Source organism: Dermacentor andersoni, chromosome 3 (assembly GCF_023375885.2).
Source record: "Dermacentor andersoni chromosome 3, qqDerAnde1_hic_scaffold, whole genome shotgun sequence".
In the NCBI taxonomy this organism is placed as follows: Eukaryota; Metazoa; Arthropoda; class Arachnida; order Ixodida; family Ixodidae; genus Dermacentor; species Dermacentor andersoni.
Genome location: NC_092816.1, coordinates 162,808,089 through 162,831,357, shown reverse-complemented (window position 1 = coordinate 162,831,357; position 23,269 = coordinate 162,808,089). Strand labels below are relative to the sequence as shown.

The window sequence follows — 23,269 nt, the reverse complement described above, 5'->3', positions numbered from 1 at the left end:
TGCTGGCACCCGCGTGTCCTCCACAAACTTCTACACTATTCGCGTCGCGCATACATGCAATCAGATTACACAACGTTCGGTGACAGACAGCCGATGGAACCATCAATAACATTCCAGAAACTTCCGATAGATGCAGGCGCGTCCTGCGCTGTGCGATAACATTTGATAGGCGGTGACAAGCGATCACCCGGAAAAGATAAACAAGTGTACGTGTCAATAGCATACCTGATTAACTCAAGCAGGCTAGGTATGTATTTGCCATCATCGTACTTCAAAGGAGATGCCAATAAAGCATCTTCAACATCATTTGTTTCTCTTTTATATCATTCGCCTTGTAAGTGCAGAATATCACGCGTTAATATTTAGCCAGATCTCAGACGGTTAAGATTTCCGGCCATTCACAAGCGGACATACGCCTCACGTGCGAAAATATGGACCGTATCCACAGACACATTTTACGCTAGAAGTATTCGTAAAACAACATTCCGGCCAATACTGATTCTTGACATAATATTAGTTAAGGCGACTGGCCAATGGCAAAGTTCAATTACGAACGAACAGATATGTGAATTAGAACCCATGGGCCGTAGCCACATAGCTTTTTGTTCATAAGTGATGTTTGCCATTGGTCACTCGCCTTAGCTCGAATTATGTCTAGCATCAGTATTGGCTCCAGTTTTATCTTACGAGCAATTCTAGCGTAAAGTAATTTTGTGAATACGGGTCCTGCTTCGTAGTATCGACCACCCGCCGTGGTTGCTCAGTGGCTATGGTGTTGGGCTGCTGAGCACGAGGTCGCGGGATCGAATCCCGGCCACGGCGGCCGCATTTCGATGGGGGCGAAATACGAAAACACCCGTGTGCTTAGATTTAGGTGCACGTTAAAGACCCCAGGTGGTCGAAATTTCCGGAGCCCTCCACTACGGCGTGCCTCATAATCAGAAAGTGGTTTTGGCACGTAAAACCCCATAATTTAATTTTTTTTTTAGTATCGACCATGCATTGTTCCCTGAATTGAGCCTGAGACAGGCCGCGGAAATAAGGTACGCATAATGGTTCAAGCAAACTGTAGTCGGCGACAAGCTAATAATAACAAACAAGCTCTGCTTTAAAAAATACGTATATACAGTTCAAATGCCCTTCACTTCCGAAGGGGAGCCTAGCCAGCCAGAGTCAGCTCACAGCTTAATGCCTTTGCTCTGCTAATATAAATGCTGGGGAAATTGCAAAATAAAAGCTCGTTGTTCCAAGCTAGAAGATCATCTTTGGCTGAGACATGAGATCAGGATAACCCATAGAATTTCCCTTAGGCATTCGGTTTTCCTGCTGAAACCTGTAACACAAATAAAGATCTGTACGGAAAGGCAGCGGCTTCGAGAAGAAAAACCAATCGAGGCGAACCCTATTTTTGCGTATGCTTTTGGGTGAACTGCTGCTGGCTCCGCTGTCTTTCCGAGATGAAGCATAAAAGTGCACGGCGTTTTTTGCACGTGCAGCTTGTTTGCAATTCGACCGTAAGTTGCTTAGTCGTGCTCCCGCGTCGTCTCCGCGTCTGTACCTGCGGAAAGCGCAGCGGCGACGCCCTGACCGCCTCGGAGTAAGGCCTGGACAGGCGCAGGGGTGAGCTAGATGCGTCGGGTCGCACGCCGATGCCTGCGGCCTGCGGTGCTGCTCCCTCGCGATAGAGCAGCGAGTGACGGGGGTGGCCACGTGCTGGGATGGGATCCTCCATTTGCGACAGCTTCCGCTCCAGGGTGGTGCTCGTCTGCGCGTTATTCAGTGGGAGCCCAGTGAATTGGCGATCTCTCCGCTGCCAAGCCTCTCGTATGCCAATGACTGGAAACATTTCACATTGGTGAACGGCGTGTAGAGGCAATCACTTTGAGGACATTTTCACTGGAGATATAGTACGTTCCCGCTTACAGCAGGCGCCTTCCGGGATCGCAACACAGCCAAAAAGCATAGGTTAATTCATCTCTATAACAGCGCTAATTAACTAAATTAGGCAGTTACTAGACGGATAAAAACGACCTGCAGAGCCAGTTAGAGCAAGTTTGCGTGCGTGCGTGCGTGCGTGCGTGCGTGTGCGCGTGCGTGTGTATGTGCGTGTGCGTGTGCGTGTGTGTGTGTGTGTGTGTGTGTGTGTGTGTGTGTGTGTGTGTGTGTGTGTGTGTGTGTGTGTGTGTGTGTGGAATAGTAACGAAGGTAGGTGCAGCATGCTCCAGGAAGCACACTGCACTAACGGCTAAGGACTTACAGGCTTCTTTGCGGGCCCCTGTATTATCGCGTCGCGTAGAAAGCCGACAACATAAAGCGCGGGGGTATGCACATTCCTGGAATGGCAAAAACCCTGTCCTTTTTTTCTCGAGAGCACAGCTTCGGCCACTGCTCACGTGTTGCAGCTCACATTCAGCGCGATAGTACATGTATTCGCCTGGTAGAAAATATTGCTTTTAGCACACTTGTTTAACCTGTTGAGTAATCGCGGCATGCCATATCGCTCTGCAAACCTGAGCGCTGCTGCAAATACTGACATTTCAGCAAGCATGTTCAAGAATTCTTCAGTGTATTCATGTTGTTGAAAAAGATGCACCATGGGAAGTAGTCAAGCCAGACGGCATATGAACCATGAAGATTCCTCAGTAATAGTTTCTGCGATGTCAGCCATACACGTTCACGTGTCATCGTCGACGCCGGCGAAGTTGTCCATGTCCACAGAAACGCTATTTGCTTCTCGTGCAGCGAGCAGAACCGTTAAGACCACCGAGACGCGTCTCCCGTTCAGCCGAGCGACAGAGGCGTCTGTGCCGGCTGCGGAGGTTCCGCTTAATCAGTTTTCTGGTTCGTATTAAGCGGTTTTATTGGGATCATTATTCCTTGAGAACCTAAGCCAATTTGAGGCATGTCTTATGTGTGTATGCCCGCGCCTAACCTCCTACACTGACCTCGTACACTGACCTCGCCTAACCTCGTACACTGCGCTTCCGCTCAGGCAGAGTCAAAATAATTACTCTTAAGACGGACGTCTCTAAACAAAGGGTCCGTGTAGAGGCACAAAGTGCAAGTGACCACCAGGGGGCTTCGATGCCCTCGCCTCGCCCGCCACTCCAGATCGAGAACGGAGATGCACATTGAGATACCCTAACGACAGCGTTTACACTTATTCGCTGCTTACCCTTTCGACCAACAGTCTCCGCCAAGAAACTTTTGGAAACTTGGCCACGGCCACATATAACTGAGAAAATTCGCCTCAATGTATTTGCTAGAATATTTTTATTGTTGTTTTCACTGCACGAAGCTTGACGCCAGCACAGGCCCACCTTCGCAACGCCACGTTCTGCGTTCTATTTCTGAAGCTTGTCTACTAATCGACATACGATAACCCTCTGAATTGGAGCTCGATATGGGACTTGAAGTTACTCCAACAGACAGAGTGTCCCATCACATCTTCTGTTAAGGAACATAGTGTGTAACTCTGCGCTTACAATAAGAACGTGTCTCACGAACGAGTGTATATATATATATATATATATATATATATATATATATATATATATATATATACGCAGGTAAAGGAAAGGGTAGTGTTGCTCACTATGGAAACCTCAATGCGAACCTCCATAGTGAGTTCAGTGTTTCTTTAACGTTACCTAGCGGTCAGACCCATTCCTCGAAGGACATCAGCGCTTTAAGCCGGTACTTGTCCCGGACCGTCACAATCCTTCACATTCCCAAACAGAATGACGCCCACTTCTAATTATACCTTCCTTGCACATGCGTAGCATTTCACTTGAGAAGGTGATTTCTTGCGATAGGGCTTATTGCGATACCGTATTCACTTACATGAGGCGGGGATATCGTCTGCGTCTGTCATGGTGTACCTTGTGTTCGTATAACGCACGGATTCCTTTCGCTCGATTCTATTTCTTTCATTTTATCCCCCGTTCACAACCAGCATATATCCCGAAGATAACGTGGACGCTCCGTCCACGTTATCTTCGGGATATATGCTTGAACAACTATATATATATATATATGCTTGAACAACTTACGAAGCGCTAAATAGAACAGCGTTGTAATCATATAATCATATTCAGTCGTCGTATAATCCCGGCCCTGTCCTGTCGTTGGTTATGAGAACGCGTGCCTTCTCGGGATACTCGACCTGGGAAGAGGTTCGTCAAAATCGGGATTCACAGCCAGGAGATCCTTTATAGGCACCATTCGTTAACGCAACGCCATTCCTCTTGGAGGTTTCGCTGTGGTATGCAGAACGCGCCGTAACGCTCGAGAGAGAACCCACCTTGGTGAGCGCCACGACGTCCCTGGAGAGCGCGTCCATGCGCTGCAGAAAGAGGCGTTCCTGCTGCGCGAGCAGGCGGCTCACTTCATCCCTCTGCTGCACCAGCTGCTGGGACAGGCTGGCCAGCGCCGTCTGGCCCTCGGAGAACGAGCCGGGAGGCTCGGCCGACAGCTCCCAGGAACTGGCCTCGCCGGCAGCCGCCACGCCGACTTTGCGGCCGCCCACCGCCATACTGTCGCACTTGCGCTGCAGCTCGTCCAGCCGGCACAGCAGCTCCTCGCGCAACAGCAGCTGCCGACAGGGAGTGGAAGAGAGGTCAAAGATATATGGCTGTACCTCTCCCTGTTCGTCTAGCGTGAACATATTGGCCTCCCTTTAAATGGTTGACGGGCATTCATTCCGCAGCGCTACTATTAACATTGTCGCGCACTTCATGTTTCGAGCCAACATCGGCGACCAAACTCCGAACAGCGTGAGAGAGAACCGGAAAATCAGACGGCAGCGCAGGTGGGCAGTATAAGCGAAACTCACTCAGACTCACTCTCAAATCAGTATTTTTTTTTCTTAGGGCTCTCTTGGACTCTGAGACCGAAAATTCTACTCAGGCGTGCTTACTCGGACTCGCATTCACCAAACTTATACTCAGCCGGGCTCACTCAGGCACAGACTCACACACATAGGAGCCGCTCAAGCTCACTCAGACTGCAGGCTCACATGTATATGTACGAGTCTCAGTGAGTGAGTCGGCACATGAGCGAGTTTGCCGAACTATGGGTGGAAGGAAACAGTAAGCACACCTTCCGCGGTACCATACCGTTTTTCCGCGCCGGAAAAACAGAAAATCAGTTTGATGCATTCGTTTCTAACGAAGCCAGATGCAGCGCCGGTTTACACATCCGCGCGGTTCACATTGAATAAGAGTCATCGGTAGAGAACAGTGTAGTTTCAATCTGAAATAGTCAACGCCGCTGAACAGAAAGCTAAATATTTTCCGAGATAACGGGCCGCGCTCAAACCTATTCCATATACATATGCTATATATTCGATCCGTGCGCATAATACAACGTTGGCACAACACACGTCTTCTGAGCAACTTCGAGGCCAGTGCCTATTTCGCGCTACTACGTAGTTTCTGCCACTACGAACGCGCGCAGCAGCTGCAGCAGCGATCGTTCCGCTCACTTTGTCCTCGGCGTGGTCGTCGTCCTTCTGCAGCAGGAGACCCCTGAGTTCCTGGAGGCCCCGGTGCAGCTCGCTGGCGGCAGGCAGTGCCGTGCCGGTGGCCACTCGCTGCCACTGCGCCAGCAGGGCGTCCTCGGTGGGCGCCGGCTTGTCCGGGTGCCGCCGCACCACGTGCGCTTGCAGGTACGCCAGGCTGACGAACACCTTGCGGCAGTAGGGACAAGGCTGCGACGACACAGGGCAACGGAGCTCGCTGTCCAGACACGTCTGTAGGGCGGGCGGCCTCCGCGCAGTCGTTCCTCTTACTGGTAATCTATACGACCTCGTAATACTGTATTCATACAGGACGGGTCAGATCGCCGAGGAAGACCGCAGGCGAGAGAGAAGCGACGGAACTGCTACAAGCTCGCAGCTCGGCTGCGGCGTCCTTGCGTGCGGCATGCTTCGACGACATTGACCCACGTTATGCTTGTAGGTAGACTCATCTTACAGAGTGTCCCGTCGGGCGAATCAAACCTCAGATGTTGACTTGTCCGCAGATCGAAAGGTCACGCGACTGATTGTGTGTCCTTTCTACCTGTACGTCCGTCTAAGCGGAGCAGGCTAAACACTGAGCTAAATCTGTAAGGTCGTGAGAACAGCGCGGTAATTGCGTCGCATATAATGAGTGCGCCAACGCCGGAAATACGCAGGAAACGCACTCTATATAGCTGATGTCACTGGCTCACGCGCTTGCTACTAGGAAAGAACAGGCTGGTGGCGTACGCGTTGTAGTATAGTGTGCCCCGGCTAACGTTAGCCAAGCTGCTTAGCGAAAAAGAATATTTAAAAAACACATCGCAAGACGCGATCTAAACACCTATAGCGTTCGGTCGTCACACCTCTGACGACTAAACACCGTAGGTTTTATAGTTGTATCTTGCACAGTCCATCTTAAAATTTTTTTTTCGTAGAACAGCTCGCCTAACGTTAGCTGGGGAACAGGAGATGCATGCACAAATAGCGTGACAGCGTGCATAAAGTTACGCAACTGCTCCAGTGAGTGCCAAACGGTCGGAGCGTAGCATCTCCAGCTGCTGGTTTTCAATGATGCGGCGTCGCTTGCGGTTCTCGCGCTGCAGCTCTCGTATGGCCTCCTGGTCGCAGATGCGGAACTTGCGCTCCTCTTCCAGCGCCTGCGTCGCCTCCGCCAGCTGTTCTTCGGTGTCAGCCAATGACTGGAGCAGGAGATCCTGCGAGTACTGTTGGCCACAAGGAAAATGCAAGTAAAATGTGTACACGAATTCCCCGATAAATGAACTTTCAGCGAGTCAACCACGGACTGATCTGTGAGGATCCAGGGCACACATGATAAAAAAGGAGGAGCAGGAGGAGGAGGACATTTTAAGGACGAGAAAGGAGGAGAGGTCGGCCTGGAGAGCGTGTCTCTAGCCTGCTACTCTTCACTGGGGAAAGGGGAAGTAGTAAATACAGGGAAAGGTAAGTGGCGGGTGATTATGTTACGGTACAATGAACTACTATATACACATTGTCCAATATGCGGATGGGCACTGTAGACGCTATACACGCAAGAGTAATCTTGTCCACACAAAAAGTTATCGCGCAACCACATTTCGCACTGATTGCACGTCCCACAGGTTCTAGAGGCGATCGTCTAAACCAGTCTCGCATAGGAAGTTCAAAAGTGACTTAATGGCACGTTGGGCACAGTCAACACTCCTCCACGCGCCCAAAAGCTTTTCTTCCGAAAAGGGGCGTGAGTCCAAGCAGTCAACCGTAGACTTGAGTGTTCTTCGTTCGGCCGCATATTGAGGGCACACGCAAAGTACGTGAGCTATTGTCTCTGGAGTCAGTCAGCTAGGTCAGGGTCCCGTGTTTGTCCAATGTTCTGAAGGTATTGGGGAGTGTATGCCACACCCAGCCGTAATCGAGGAATGAGTGTTTCCTGGCCTCTCCACAACCGAAGTGGAAGCCGGAATCGTAAACCAGCGTCAAGTCTATGGAGGCGCTCATGCTGATGTTCGGGGTTGTCCCAATGTCGCGCCATAGAAGTTTTGATCGCGTTTTGGAGCGGGGCGTTGATTTCATACCGGGTAAAATGAATTCTTATAATGTTTCCGTCAGTGTGCGCCTTTTTTGCTTCCGCGTTAGCCTGTTCATTTCCAGCTATTCCGCAATGGCTAGGAATCCACTGCAGCACGATGTTATGCCCGGAATGAGGCATGTCACCAAAAGACGCCCTTCTTTCAGTGATTAATTAAATTACGCGGCTTTACGTGCCAAAACCACGATTTGATTGTGAGGCACGCCGTAGTGAGAAACTCCGGATCAATTCTGACTACCTGGGGTTCCTTAACGGGCACCCAATCACGGTACACGGGCGTTTTGCAGTTCACCCCCCATCGAAATGCGGCCGCCGCGGCCGGGATTCGATCCCGAGCCCTCGGGTTTAATAGTGCAACGCCATAGCCAGTACGCCACCACGGTGGGTTCTTTAAAGCGTCGGCACGTTAGATTACTTTATGCAGTGACAAGTCATGAACGGAGCGGTAAGTGCTCCTCAAAGCGAACATGTATGCATGCGCCAGCGATACACCTCGTTAATAGTATCCATCTGCTTATCCTTTATATCCATGTCCCCGCCTTCGTTTTACTCGGATGTTTCCTGGCCCTGCTCGGGGATATTTTGGCACGTCAGGTGTGACAGGTCCGTGAAAGGATCAATCGGTTCCTTCAGCTTTCCCTGGTACATGGCGTGCGCCCACACACCAAGAGGGGGAAGAGGTCGGCGTGGAGGTACTTTGTGCACAAGCGTAAGGAATAAGGGGATCCGAAGGGCTCGATTCTTTGCTATAGTCACAACCAGATCAAGAAATAGACAACGAAGCCACAGAGAGCAAGGGGGAAGTTAATTGTTCTGTTTAATTTAAATGTACAAATAAGAAGGTACGAGTCTCAGTAATGGAAGGGTAATGAAAGTCGACGAAAAGCAAACCCGTCCCAGTTAGTACCTGAACCTACACCTTTCACATTACGCGCACTGTGGTTTACCAGTTAATTTATCAAGATGGCCCTCATCCCGTACACTTCGTTGGGTACCTGTGTATTTGTACAGGGCTAGCCAGCCCTGGTGCCACCCGCTGTGGTTGCTTAGTGGCTATGGTGTTGGGCTGCTAAGCATGAGGTCGCGAGATCGAATCCCGACCACGGCGGCCGCATTTCGATGGGGCGAAATGCAAAAACACCCGTGTGCTTAGGTTTCGGTGCACGTTAAAGAACTCCAGGCGGTAGAAATTTCCGGAGTACCCCACTACGGCATGCCTCATAATCAGATTGTGGTATTCGCACGTGAAACCCCATAATCTTCTTCTTTAGCCCTGGTAGTGTTGGTAAGCACCGCTCACGGTCAAAGCGGTGGACGAGGAACAGCTTTCTTGAACCGTAGGTGTCACGTGTAGTGTGTACGCGATCCTAAAAGCAAGTAAAGGGCCAATGCTTTCTCTGTGCTTTGCCTGGATTCAGTGTTTCTTCTTCGTGCACAACGTCAGTAAAAGCTTTCTCCTAATACCTTTGTCCAAACGACCCTTATGCGGTCAGTCGTCTTATTCGTGCCCGCACCGATATACTGTGGCTGTTCGTGAGCGCTGCGGTGACCACGGCATGCTTGTTGTCGAACAGATAGGGCGCCTCCTCTTCGTGCCGGCCGAATTTGTGGCCAAATTGCTTCTTGAACCACATACAGATAAATAACGGGCGCATATAGCCTCTTCAGCGGCCGCAGACCACTTGATAATGACAGTTTCTTTTATTTTATGTGTTGACGCACACATTCATTTATTGTAAAATATCCATTTGGAGGCTATGCTGAAGTTCGTGTTCATGTCTGGGCAGAGCAATGCGCAGAGAGGGCCTAGGTGGTACGCGCTGTATAAAGATTGCTTCCTGTTCGGTGCTGTGCTTGCTCTCCGGTGTTATGCTTGCTTGCCGCCCGGGTTGTAACGCCAACACACGGGGTCGTGCTGAAACCACATCCTATTGTCCAAAAACTGGAGCACGTTGTCCTGTGTCAAATGCTTTCTCTCGGAAGACGCTTTGGTTGTAATTAGCTTAACGCGAGAAAACTAGATAATTGTCAACGTAGAGAAAAAAATGCGTTACGCTGTCCCTGCCAAGTGCTCGGGAATTCTCCTGTTGACACGGCTGAGAAGAATGCCACTAAGGACGGGTGCTACAGAGCAATCGATGCATGCTCCTGCCTTTGCACAAAAAGCTATTTGCCTGCGCCGACAACCGTTAACTGCAGATAAACCATGAGCAATTACAGAAAAAACTCGTGTTAAACCGCACTACGGCCGGAACTCCATTTCATCGTTGTACTCAGTTATACGCACTTTTACACTATGCAATAATTCACTATGTGGCAGCAAGTAATAAAGGTATTCAATGTTACATGAATGCTCGCCGCAGCAAGGTCACTCGGTTTGTCGCTGCTTAGTCAACGAGCGCCTGGGAGTTCGGTCCGGTACGAGTCTTCGAACTCCCGATGGCAAGAATTGACAAGCTTTGCGTAAATGCAGAGGCGTGTAAAAGGTGGCTTCGATGAAATATTTGGCATCAGCGTATTGAACCTGATGCCGTCTCCAATTTTGTTTCTTAAATCCAACAACAGTTTTATGTTACGCGTATACTCTAGCTCTTAAGCGCCATGCAAGAGTACAGAAAATGAGGCAGTGTTAGGCGTGCGCCATCATTTGTGCATTGGAGTGCTGACAAAAATAGGCTTCTGCGAACAAAGAACAAAACATGTTTTGTTTCTGTTCTAGAAAACAAAAGCCAGCCGCAAACACGTTACCTACCATGAGATATTCAATGCAGAGTTGTGCCAGCTTGAATAACTTGACGAAGTTGGTGTCCACTGACGTTCCTTCCTGCGGAAACATCACTGAGTGACGTCTGTGCGGTAGAATATCGCCTAAACTGCTCAGAGCACATCACCGAACTCAACTCTGACTTGGTGGGAACAAAACAAACGAGGACGTATTCGCACTGAAACAGGCGCTTCGTGATGAGACAAGTGTGTTAGAGTGCACCACGTCTCTGTAAACGCGTACGCACACAAACACTGACAAATATTTGTGAAGTATAAGAAACTCTGCTACATACGCTTCTCGCACCAAAAATAATGTCACTTGTCAAATATGAAGGTTGGAAAACGCCTAGAAGATATAACTTGATACTAAAGTCGGCCTCAGAATGTCGGGCCTGCGTCAATGACGCTGTCGTGACGTCATTACAGAGCGAAATTATTTCCGTGTAGCAATAAAGCTATAGACATGGTGACGTCGCTCATACGAACACAAACAGCAGTGCCGTACGCGTGTTTTGGCTGCGCGGGCGTGGGGCAGTCGAAGGTAATTGCAACACGTAGTCAGTTCGTGTGTAACGGCGTCGTGACGCATGTCCACTTCCTGAATGCGGAAACGGAAACTCATTCTCCAGAACAGACATACTAGGAAGTTTGTTAGCGAGTTAATTAGTCAGTTACATAGTTAATTATTTCGGACGTTACCATTGCCCTTGAAAAAAAAAGTGTACAGTCATTTTGTTCCGCCGGTGCTAACATATGGGGCAGAAAGTTCGAGGTTAACAAAGAAGTTCAAGAAGAAGTTCGAGAAACTCGAGAACCGTGCAAAGAGCGATGGAACGAAACATAATAGGCGTAACGTTAACAGACGGGAAGAGAGCGGTATGGATTAGAGAGCAAACGGGAATAGCCGGTATTCTAATTGACATTAAGAGAAAAAAAATATGGAGCTGAGCAGGTCATGTGATGCGTAGGGGAGATAATTGGTGAACCATTGAGGTCAAACTACAAGTACGCGTGCTGGCGCGCGAAAGCTCGCGCTAACGGGCCTTGCGTTTGCCGCGCCTCGCGAGTAATGGCGGTTCGAACATACAAAACGCGCGCCAGCGCGCGCCCACTTGGCTCACTATTTTCGCCTCGGTAGATGTCGTTTCGTATTTTTGTAAGGCAGCCAGAGCACCGATACTTGTTTGGAGATGATATCTGGGCTCGCGCCGCGCTTCGACGCGTACGATCTGCCCTGCACCACCTGCGTGGGCGCGAGCTGTGGCGCGCCGGCAAGCGTCCGTGGAGTTTGGCCTTCAGAGCTACAAAATGGCTGCCAAGGGAAGGCACGTACAGTCAAGGTGGGGTGATGAAATTAGGAAATTTGCTAGTGCAAGTTCGAATCAGCTAACGCAAGAGAGGGGTACGTAATCGGAGATCGCTGGGGGAGGCCTTCGTCCTTCAGCGTACTTAAAGAGATGATGATGATGATGATGATGATGATGATGATGATGATGATGTGTTTTCTCTAGGGTTTAACGTGTCTAGGTTTTCATTTACAGCAATACTGACATGACCGATAGGACATTTCGTTCTCTGCTTTAGATAAAGTTCCCGGACCTCAGAACGCGCGAAAAAAAAAATCTAGCAAGCCTCAGAACGCCCTCGATACCTTCCCATAACAGCTTCTCTACGGCCAGGTGTGCATGTGTCACGACGTCATGGCATGGAATGTGGACACGTGGGGCATTCAGGCGCAATGCTGCTAATCGTTGCCCAGCCCGACTTGAATTGAGCAATGGTTGCATACCAGTTCGTGGTCGATGTCGCAGAAAGTGAGGTGGGTGACATTCTTTTGCAGCGCGTTCACGTCCACCTCGCGAGCCACCTGGTCCACGTCCACAGCAGCTGCGCGTGGTGCGAAAAGTTGAGCAAGTCTCGTACTGCGACTGCATAGCGAGTCTCGCCTAAGGGGCTCGCTATTCACTGCACGTTAAAGCGATCCAGAGAGGCAAAAGAAAAATGTGCCTTCAGAAACAACACCTTTGGCGCATCGAACAGGATTCCGTTTTGATATTAGAAGAAATGCATAGGCGAAGCCGGCCGATGCCTCAATGAGAGACTACCCAAATATAACGTCATGAAAGCTCTCTCGGAACATATTGCACTGCATTGCAGGAGGTGCGGATGTACCTAGAGGTTTGATGAATCGACGTGCTGCGCAGAAGTCGCTCCAGGCTGACGTGAAAGATAATAGAGGGAAGACAAATTGCTGGGTACGTGTGTCAGTGATCTCTGTTTCACTATCTCATAGGCACCTGATTTTTTTTTTCGTATAGACACGCGTCGCGCTGCAAGGGATCCATGAACCGAAAGTGTCGTTTATGTACTCATTATTTGACTCGCTGAATATACGGCATATGCATTCTGCAGAATCTAACAGTAAGCATGAGTTGATAGTCTCGTCCAATCTGCAGTGCTGTCCTTGCGCTGTAAATAGCCCTGTTGTTCAACCAACTCGCCCTACACTGTATATGCTAGCCTGGATCAGAAGATTTGTCGCGGTCGCTCCCGAGGGAACGTAAGGTCAACGTTTATACTGGTGTGCACGGTGCCCACGTGGGCGTACCGATCTCTCTCGTGTTCTCTCCGTCACCGGTGACTCCTCCTATACAGTGTGAAAAGCAAGGAAGCATAAAGAGAGGCGAAATAGAAGGATCGGTTTAGTGGCGCGGGATAGGCTGCCACACACGGATTTCGGCCGCACACTCGCGGTGCGACCCGCGTGTAACTATAGACTTGGCTGACGGGCGAGCACGTCAGTGACTTGTGGTACCACGTGTGGTAAAGTGTCCGTGATGTCACATCGAAGCACCAAGCCATGCTGCAGATTAACGCGCGTCTTGAACTACTTCGATTGAAGGGTGGTTCGAATACTTGTTCTGCGTCGTGGCTTCATATCGCGATTTACTGGTTGACGGTTCTCTATTGAGGCCGACTAAAGTAGCGAAGAACCGCGCGGTTATTACTGCTCAATCCTTTACACACTTGGCAATACACCTTCCCACGAGCGGGCAAGAAAAAAAAAAGACCACGCAGAGGCGGCACCCACCGATCCTGCGCCAGTCGATCTTCTGGCAGCGGCTATGGAACTGGAAGCCGTGCAGTGACACCACCGGCTGCGCGGACTCCCCAGCGTCGGAGGATGCCGGCTCCGGACCCTGCTGCATGCTGGTGTCCTGCAGTCGTCGTGCAAGCGAAACCGCGCGTCAACAATGAGAGGGCGCGCACTAACCTTGACAGCGCTGGTAAGACGACGAGCGATAGTCATCTGTTGTTCGTTCAGCTATACACTGATAGTCATCTGTTGTTCTTCAGCTATACACTGTTGTCAGAGCATTCATTCTATATTCGCCTAAGAAAATAAAGTAAACGAGTGTCACCGCGTATGGGTACTACTGCTTGAAGATGATTGCGACTTCCTCACCCCCCCGCAGCTTCTTTCTTTTTTCTCTCTCTCCGGTCTCGGCAGGGAATCTGTACTGTTCCTGCGCTAAATGTCTCTATTGTATTGATATGAGCGTTTTGAATTCCGTCGCTGTTTCGGTCCAGGTAGCACCGTGACAGCGTCATGCGAGTCACAGTCGCGTCTCACGGTCGTGGAGGATGCCTGCGCAGGCCGATCCAAGTGCTACTATGTAAGAACCACACTACGTCAAGGTCGAGCTCTTGCGTTTTCCAGAGCGCGCAAACGGAGGATGAGGAGCTCGGTGACGCCGCCTCGGGCCATCGACCGTGCATATTCACAAAGGACGGCCTTGCGGGATGCAGCATGGGCGCGATGAACGAGACCGTTCTGAGTTCACGTACTGGAGGAGCGAGAAACTACGACACGCATGCGGTCGTTTCGCGTAACAAAACGACGGAGAATGGCCACTTACCGTGGCCGGCAAGGCCAGCGCAGCGCGGATGGAATCGCCAGGCTCGCGAATGGGGCCATGGGAGCCGTTGCCATGGTGACGCGTCGCTCGCTCCGAACAAGAAAGGCGTGCACCTGAGCGCCGCCACGGGGCATCGATTAGTCTGTCGCTAAATATCGGACACGGAATATTCGAAGGCACAAAACGAAGACATGTTCCATGTATTGCAGAACAAAAAAGAAAAAAAAATACATTAGAGAGAAAGAAAAAAAAGTGGCGAGTGTGGGGATGAAGACAAGCGTGGCCTACAGTTCGGCAACAATGTCAACAACGTGATTACAAAAAGATAAGAAAAAAAGAATACGAAGCGATCACTACTATTTCTTCTTTCCGTACCATTTAAATATATAAGTTACAATAACTGCCTAATTGCTATTTCCCGTCGCCTTTGTCCGTTCCTGTAAACCACCCGATTCGTTAGCGGCAACCCCTCGCTGTGGGTATGCGCCACGGACATCCAGGGCAACTAAAGAAAGAAGGTTGTCGTCAGGAGGAAGGACGTACGAAAAGCGTGCACTACTCTTCGTTTTTCTCTTTCTCAAATTCCCTTTTCCATGTTCCCTTTCTTTCTTTTTTTCTCTCGCTCCTTGTAGTCTTTATAGCCCCTACATTCCACACCCCAGTGCAGGGCAGCAAACCGGAAATTCGGCTCTGGTTAACCTCCCTGCCTTTGCTCTCTCTCTCATTCCACCTCAAAAACAAAGCCCATTTTTCACGAGCACTGTTCACAACATTCTGCGTCATTCAAATCCCGACGCTCTCACATCAATATTTCTGTCTATAAGACACGATCAGGATAAAAAAAGAGGAAGGCGACCCATTTCACTGTATTTAACGACACCCGAAAGCCTGAACTTACGCCTCATAGAGAATTTCCATTCACTTTGGAAAACAAGCAAAGCTTGCTGCTAGCACGTGTGCTGTCACTTGATGCTGATGATAACCTTAAAGGCAGTGCCACCTACCCACTCAGAGGCATTGACCCGAGTAGGGAGAGATATTATAATCTTATAAGAGGAATGAATTTATGAATGTATAATAGCCATGACTAAATGGAGAGTACATATATTTTTTTTTCCTCGGCGTTCATTCTGAACTATTTTTATTATTATTGTGCGGCAACCATCGACGATGATAGTCACGTAAACGAACAACCGAACGCTTTATCGACGAAATAATGCGCTCGAAGCCCTATGTTTGCTGCAGTGAGAGTATATCTAGGTATTGTTTTGTTTCATTGCGTAATTTCGTAGAGTGGAGAACCGTTAAGCAGTACATCTGTAGCGTTGCCGGAACCCTCTCCCGCAGCCGCCACAGGGGGAGATGGCGTTCTGACACCCCAATGCTCTCGCGCGACAGCACGTGCCGGCAAGACCGGCCATTTGCTGACACGCACAACTCTAGACTATGTCACGAAGTAATGTCTTCTGCGGAGCCAAGTTCTACCTTCGCACTGTCGCCCATTTCCTATATATCTTCACAACCTGCGCATTAGAGCCCTGGGTATAGTTATCCAAATTTGATAAAATATTTAATTCGCCGTTGCAAATGCTTCGCATAGCTCACGTACACGTTTGTGAAAACTACGCTCGCATCGAAGGTTGTTTTTAATCTGCTATATTTACTGTTAGCGTTCGCCACACGCCCCCGTACTTCGGTTGCGAGAAAGCAGGTGCCCTTTGCAGTAGCGGTGAAAGTCCGACCACCAACCGCGAAAACGGACGTAAGAGCTGTCCGCATTAAGAGGAAGCTTTAGCTGAGTGCTCCTATCTAAATACATGTAAAAGGAGAATTCATTTTTATCGGCAACCACTGCACCAAATTTGACGAGGTTTGTTGCCTTTAAAAGAAAAACTTAAAATCTAGTGACTGTTGGTTTCGAATTTTTGAGTTAAGCCGTGAATGTTTTATTAAAAATCGGCAAAAATCGAAAATTTTCAGGAAGCGGAACTATCAAGTTTACAACTCTGTAACTCAACAACAAAAAAGGATAATACAATTCTGTGAATCGCATCTAATAGTACATCTAAAGCGGACAAAATTGATATGTTACACATGAATACAAAAAAATTTAGTAATATGAAATTACAGTTTTTGCAGAACCCTTGTAACCAACGTAAGAAACTCACGTAAGATGTAAAATTACATATCAAATTTGTCCGCTTTGAATGCTCTAATGGATGCCGTTTACAGAACCGCGATATCTGTTCTTGATGCAGCGCTATGAATTTGTAAACTTCGTGCTTCTATTTTTTCAGACGGTCGAATATTTGAAAATCTTAAACAAAATTCAGGCCCTAAATCGAAATTCCGCTTCCAACAGTCACTGGAACTTAACTTTCTCTCTCAAATTCAACAAATTTCATTAAACTCGGTCCAGGGGTTATCTCAGAAAAAGGTTTTTGCGTTTTACATGTATTTGAATAGGCGGCGTCGGAGTTGGGCTCGACCTAATGCTTCCTCTTAATATAAACTAAAGGATGATTTACTCATGGCATATTCGTCTTTCCTTATTTACTCTTAGTAGCCAAATTGTGTGCGAGAAAGGAAATATTTAGAGACATTTAGCGTGCCCACCATTCCGGCAAACGGGGGCGGATTGCCGGATGTGCTGCAGGAGCGGTGTAGCCGCCTGGTGGCATAAAGTTCGACCAGACAAACCCAGAACTAAAATTGCAGTAACCCACTATATCCTCCTTCGCTGCTGGTGCAAATGTTCGGCAGCGGCGTAACTGTGAACACGGTTACGCCACTGCCGAAAATTTTCACCAGCAGCTAAGCAGAATATTGACACGTGTACTTATCTTTATCGGGCGACCACGTTTCGCCGCTTAACAACTGTAATCGCACAGCGACGGACGCGCCTGCATGTATCCGAAGTTTCTGGAAAGTTATCGATGCTTCTACTCGGCTGTCTGTTGTCGCCGAACCTTGTGTTATCTGATTTCATCGCGTGACACGAATGGTGTAGAACTTTGTGGAAGGCACGCGGGTCCGAACGATTAGTTTGGAACATTCGATGACTACTGTATAAAAGCCGACGCGCTTGACCCGCTGATCAGATTTTCGACGATCGCCGACTGTGTTCGCCGCTTTCGTTATGCTATAAGTGTAGCCTGTTTTGTGGGCACAGGTTCGCCCAATAAAATCTAGTTTTGCCTTTCACAGTATTGCCACTCTGTTCTTAACGTCACCACCACGTGACAGTATAGTAATTGGCTTCGTGCTTGTGTGGTTGCGCTTTGCACGACCAGTTGGCGTCACCAATCTGGCCGCTCACATTTATGCCCCCGCTCAACCGGCAAACCTCCCGCGCTTCCCGGAATACCGGACGTACCATCCTAGCCGTAATATTATGTAGTGAAAAGACCCGCGATGCGTTTCCGCCCAGTCTAACCGATCCCCAATATTGTGGGTATAATCTTCTGCCTGGTGTCTGTAGGCTATAACTTCACTAGGTGAGAACTGGCCAATCATCGGGTTGCAGCCCGTTTTACCATTTTCTTGCGATAGCAATTATTTGGACACTCCAGGCGCATTTCTGCCGTCGTCGTCATCGTGATGTTCCGCATAAAGTCGAAGGGCGATGACATCGTCGCCGCGCGCTGTATGCTGTATGTGCGAGTGAAAGCGTGCGAGGGTGAGTCGACGATAGACAAGAACGGCACCGAGAGCGGCGCTGCTGCGCCGGCGTTGAGAGCGCCGCATGCGAAGCAAAATTCTTTTAGCGGGTGGTACCCCTCTCCCATCTCTCGTTCGCGCCGCCTTGATTGCCTCCTGCACTGCGCGTGTTTGGGCACGTTTCGTGCCGCGCGCGGTGTGTGCCTACGGGTGTGCGCGTGGACATTTCATTCGAAGGGCGATGTACAGTCTGTTTCACATTTAGGGGGAAACTCGGAGCGCATTGCATCGCGATGCGGCGAGCGCTTGAGTCAGGCGGCGGCAGCAGCTTGCGCAGGTGCTCGAGGGGCGGGATCTTGAACGGCGTCGTCTGCTACGGCGGCGCGCGCTGGCCGCACTGTCGGGAAACCGTCTACTGTCAGTTGCAGGGCGCCCATCTCATCGTTACTGCGTGAAATGAGCCGGTATTCTTTACTAAGCGTTGTGCGACGCCCACTGATACGCCTCGAAGGTAAGTTCATCGCTGCAGGGCAGTCATAGACGACGTACTGATCCCATACATTCTTGACGGCCCGTTTCTGGAAGGCGACTATATATTCTAACGCGATAGGTCGCCGATCCACACTGCTCGCGTTGTGCAAGAACTGCTGGAAGAGCGCGTAGTCACTCTCTTGGGGTGGTCGCCTCAATCCGCGGGCGCCAACATCATTTAAAATGTCTGGGGCTCGTTGAAAGTATCGCTGCCGCACCATCCCCTCTATCAGTCGCCCGAAGATAGGCTTCGATCCACCATCGTCAGCGACTGAGACGTGCTGCGAATGAACACATCCCTGATCAAGTCAATCTACACTTCACTGCCTTCAGGATGAGCGCTGTCATCGCTGCCGCTGGGTACATGACGAGATACTAACCGAAGTTCCGAGCGTGACGTGTCCAATTCCCCGCCGGCGAGCAGGGTCTGTCTGGTGTAGTGATTGATTGTCGAGAAAAATCACTTACAGCTCATTGTCTTAACCTAAAACATTCCTTTAATCGTACCCGTTTGTTTCATCGTGTTCGACCCCCATAGTAATCATTGTTGAGTGCTTTGTTTTCCTTTCGAGTCAAACAAAGACTGAGCACGTTGCGCGCACATCTTGGTGCGTCTTGTCGCTGCTTATTACGGTAGCACACACAGTGAAGAAATATACGTGCACGCGCTCAGTACCCCACCCTTTCGAAAGAACAAACGAAGCATGCTGTTAAAAGAAGTTTGTGGAACTCCATTATCGCTAATGAAGGCTCAGAGTTTGGCGCCGCACAACGTTTAGTAAACAATATCAGCTGAGCTCTCGCAGTGCTGATGAAATCGGTACTCTGCCCCTGACAGTAGCACGCTTCCCGACAATGCGGCCAGCGCGCGCCGCCGTAGCAGACCGTGACGGAGATCACGACTCCGCCCCTCGAGCGTCTGCGCCTGCTCGAGCTGCTGCAGCCGCACGACTCCATTGCTTGCCGCATCGCAATGCAATACGTTCCGAGTTTCCCCCTAAGTGTGAAACGGACTGTACACGCTTCTATTTGCCTTTAAGAAGATCGGTACGCTTGACGATTATTTTTATGGCTGCAATGCGGCGAAAGGGCAGCGTCTGCTTAAACATTTAAGTGACGCTGAGCAGGTAATTGGAAACGACATCGTATGTGCCGCCGGAAAAATCGTCAGCACATACGATGCGGCACATGCATACGGCACATACGAGCTAAAGTCATTTTTGCAGTTTCTCACAATATGTTTGCTACAAATCCGTGTTGTCTCTGATGGCGACAACGGATTTCCATCGACACTGTGCGGAAATAAACAAAATATGTCGCTGCATAGCACAAGTACGACATGCGCACACAACTTCAACTAGTACGTCGCCTACAATATGGAATAGAGGCAGCAATGTAGACAGCTTGGCCATTTTTTAACAGTGCTCAAGAGGCGGAAGTTGAAAGTATTAGTAATCATTCCCGCTTCAGCAATGCTGGCGCGACCAAGACGCGGGCGTGTATCGTCCAGTAACTCGATCGATCGGTGCAGTGGTGAAGCGGGAATGAACTCCGGTCATGTTCAATGCATCGTGCACATATTCAATTCCTAGGCACGCGTGAACTTCGGCCACTGCTAGCGCATACAACAAAAGTGGTTTCCATTCTTGGGCAGCGCACACACAAACGAAACACGAGAAAGAAGACAGGACAAGCGCTCGTCGAACAACTGAACGTTTTTATATAAATAAAAGGATTATGTACCGAGTAATTCTTAAATTCATGTGGGTTACATATAAAAACGGTGATACAGTTAGGAGTGATCAATGAACGAGCTCGCTTCGTTTGCCAGTTGTTTACTTCGCTCGGCGCACCGCAGTAATCCATGTCTGTCGTCTGCTTTTTTCGTACCATTTTCTTGTGAATCGGCAGAATGTCACTGGTGGCATCAACCCTTTCATGTTTACATTGCTGTCGTGACAGTTAACAACACAATAATAATTTCCGGTCATCCGAAGAGGCGCCGTCGCAAACAAGAAACGTTTCGCTTGCAGCGCGAACTGAACGCGGGCGCGATCGTGAAGGGAAGCGGCGGCGGAAACCTACCCCCGTTGGAGGTGAAATCGTTCCGCGAGGGGAGAAACGAGCGCTGGCGTCTACGATGAAACTTGGCGTGCGGTCGTCTATGGTGGCTGAATCTCGCGCACGCAAGGGAGGAAAGCGAATACGAAGCGCGCCGTCTACCATCGCGCGCTTGGCACCGGGAGGGAGGACAGAGAGAGAGATGGTAGGTGGTGGGGGTGCGTTCTACTCCGGCAGCGGCGGCGCATGATGCGGCCGCCTGGTCTCTATCTTGAAAGCAATCTGCGATGAGTACATAGTCTAGGTGCATCGAGGGCTAATAATAGCATCGTGTGCACTCTGTTCTCGCCGCTTTACGTTACGAGAGGCAGCAAGAAGGCCTATTCGCTCGCTGTTGGGGCCAGGCTTTCTCACTCCAGCGTTCTCGCAGCGAGTACGCGCGGTCATCAAGTGAGGTATGTTCATATTTGCTTGTGCGCGCGTGACACCATGCTTATTAATTTAGTTAGGAAGCAAATGTTCATAAGTTTATACGGCCGATAAAACTACTAACCTTACTTCGTATAGCTGTTTCCTATTTTGCTATCGCAATCGATGCTTCGATTTTCGGACGAACCTGCGCGGCAAATATAATGCTTCTCATTCATTATGCAAATATGTCATAGTCCACGTTTTACGAACGGTTACTCATCGCTACTTGTCAGCCGGGCCCATTCTTCTAAAGAAGTAATAAATGAAGACATTTCTGTTGTGCCGTTTTTACCGGACTCCCATTCCAAGTGAGTGGCTGACCATCTTAGATTTAAGGCTACTTTTGTGATAAGAGTGGGAAATGTAGCTTGTTCTCTAGAGACTTGCTCTAGAGAATGCTGTTTCAACCCTGCAAGCTTCATGTAAGCATAATCTCGATGACACAATTAATTTCGATGGATTACGAGAAATGTTTGTAGAAACGGAAATTAATATGATCGATACAAAAATACATTCACAGCACCAAATTATTGTTTGCTTACTGTTTTTGTAATTACTGTTACTGTTTCTTTTTAATTTTTAATTAATTTAATTACTATTTGCTTCTTTATTAGCCTTAAACAAAGAAAGCCTTATTAGCGGCTTATTTAAGTCTTTCTTTCATTTCTGTCGAGTTATCCTGTAATGCATAAAACTTTGCGTTGATTTCACTAGCTGCGTTGTCAGTGTTATCTACGTGCTAGTAGCAGGCATTTTCTAAGTGCGCAGGTTTCCGCCTGAATCACGAGACATAATCAACAGATCGACAAAAGTTCGTGTGGTAGGGCATGAATTCAAGTGAATCGCGGTGACTCACCAAGCGACGAAATCTGAAGTAGAATCCACGTTTCGATCAGAACCGCGTACGGCTTCCTTGTTCGCCGAGTAGGACAAGCTAATGTCACTTGTGTACGCAACGCACGACGCAACGAGCGTGGGTTGTGGGGATGCGTGACTCTCGCGCGTCCCCTGATATGTTGTTTTCTCGCATAGCTCCCGTCTCCGCTAATCCGGCTTCGCCGCGTGGCTTTGCTGCGGCGGTCGGTATGCTTGCAGGGTAGTACGAGAGATGGCGCGATGAATGGATGGATGGATGGATGGATGGATGGATGGACGGACGGATGGATGGATGGATGGATGGATGGATGGATGGATGGTAGGAGCGTCCCCTTTGAAACGGGGTGATGGCAGTTGCCACCATGCTCAGCTTTTTATTTAACTGTGTTGAAAGTTATCAAAATTCGCCATTTTCTTTAAATACGTCTTCCTACACTTTTAACCTTATGTCACCTCTCTGCTTTTAAGCCACCAATCCTCCAATCGCTTTTTGCTAATTTCCACCGCATATTTATTTACATGACTATTGTTATCTCTGAACCCTAGGGCCTCAGGAAGCGTGACTGTGCCCGCATCGACATCGGGATGGATACCATCACATTTCAGTATGAGATGTTCTATTGTTTCTACAGATTTGCCACACACAGTACATGTGCCTTCTTCTTCGTTAAATTTCTTTTTATAGCTCCGCATCCTAAGACATCCTGACCTGTATAGGTATTGAAATACCTTGGTTGCCCACCTGGTATCGTCCAATTTCCTCAGGCATTTTTCGTATACGATTTTACTCTGAGCGTCCCGTGCTTCGAAAGATGCCCAGCCCATATCCCCCTGTACTGCTTCGTTTGTGGTTTTCCCGTGGGCACCTAGTGCTAATCTTCGAACAGCGCTCTGATTTAGTTCTAGTCTCGATTGAACTTCTGCCCTTAAGCACAGGACCGCATTCCCGAAAGTAAGCCCCGGCACCATTACTCCCTTCCAAATACCTCTCAGTACCTCATACCTGTTGTACCCCCACAATGCCCTATGTTTCATTATCCCGGCATCTCTTCGCCCTTTTGCTATGAGAGACTGTTCTTGCTTTTCCGTGTACCTCTGCCCTTTGTCTATCCATACCCCGAGATATTTGTATTCGGCCACTTGGGGTATTTCACGGCCTTGTATTGTAAGCTCCTGATCAGTTGTATCGTTGAAAAACATCCCACCGGACTTAGCTGCACTAAAACTAAAACCTAGGTTGTCTCCTTCGTCTCCACAGTAATTTGCCAGAGTTTGCAAATCTTCCTGGCTATCTGCTAACAGTACAATATCGTCCGCATACATTAAACCCGGTAGTCGTTGCTCAACAACCTTTCCGCCTAATCGGTCTGTACGACAGATTATACCCTAGATTGC

The 23,269-nt window shown here is 49.1% G+C and overlaps 1 protein-coding gene across 7 annotated transcripts in view; it reads right to left on the bottom strand.

The window, feature by feature from the left end:
• The window catches only part of DZIP1 (DAZ interacting zinc finger protein 1), a 51,343-nt gene extending 36,554 nt beyond the window's left edge, over positions 1–14,789 (bottom strand). For 2 of the 7 annotated variants that reach the window (XM_055067356.2, XM_072287347.1), the window contains exons 1-8: positions 14,276–14,788; positions 13,447–13,573; positions 12,145–12,242; positions 10,342–10,413; positions 6,517–6,726; positions 5,486–5,710; positions 4,304–4,594; positions 1,559–1,765 (exon numbers count right to left, since the gene is read on the bottom strand). In XM_055067356.2, the coding sequence (XP_054923331.2) occupies positions 1,559–1,765; positions 4,304–4,594; positions 5,486–5,710; positions 6,517–6,726; positions 10,342–10,413; positions 12,145–12,242; positions 13,447–13,564 (1,221 nt within the window). In that variant the 5' untranslated portion in view covers positions 13,565–13,573; positions 14,276–14,788. Of the gene's footprint in view, positions 1–1,558; positions 1,766–4,303; positions 4,595–5,485; positions 5,711–6,516; positions 6,727–10,341; positions 10,414–12,144; positions 12,243–13,446; positions 13,574–14,275 lie in introns of all 7 variants that reach the window. The other 5 variants (XM_055067355.2, XM_050172832.3, XM_055067360.2 and 2 more) reach the window with 4 other exon arrangements.
• Between the last annotated feature and the right edge of the window lie 8,480 nt (positions 14,790–23,269).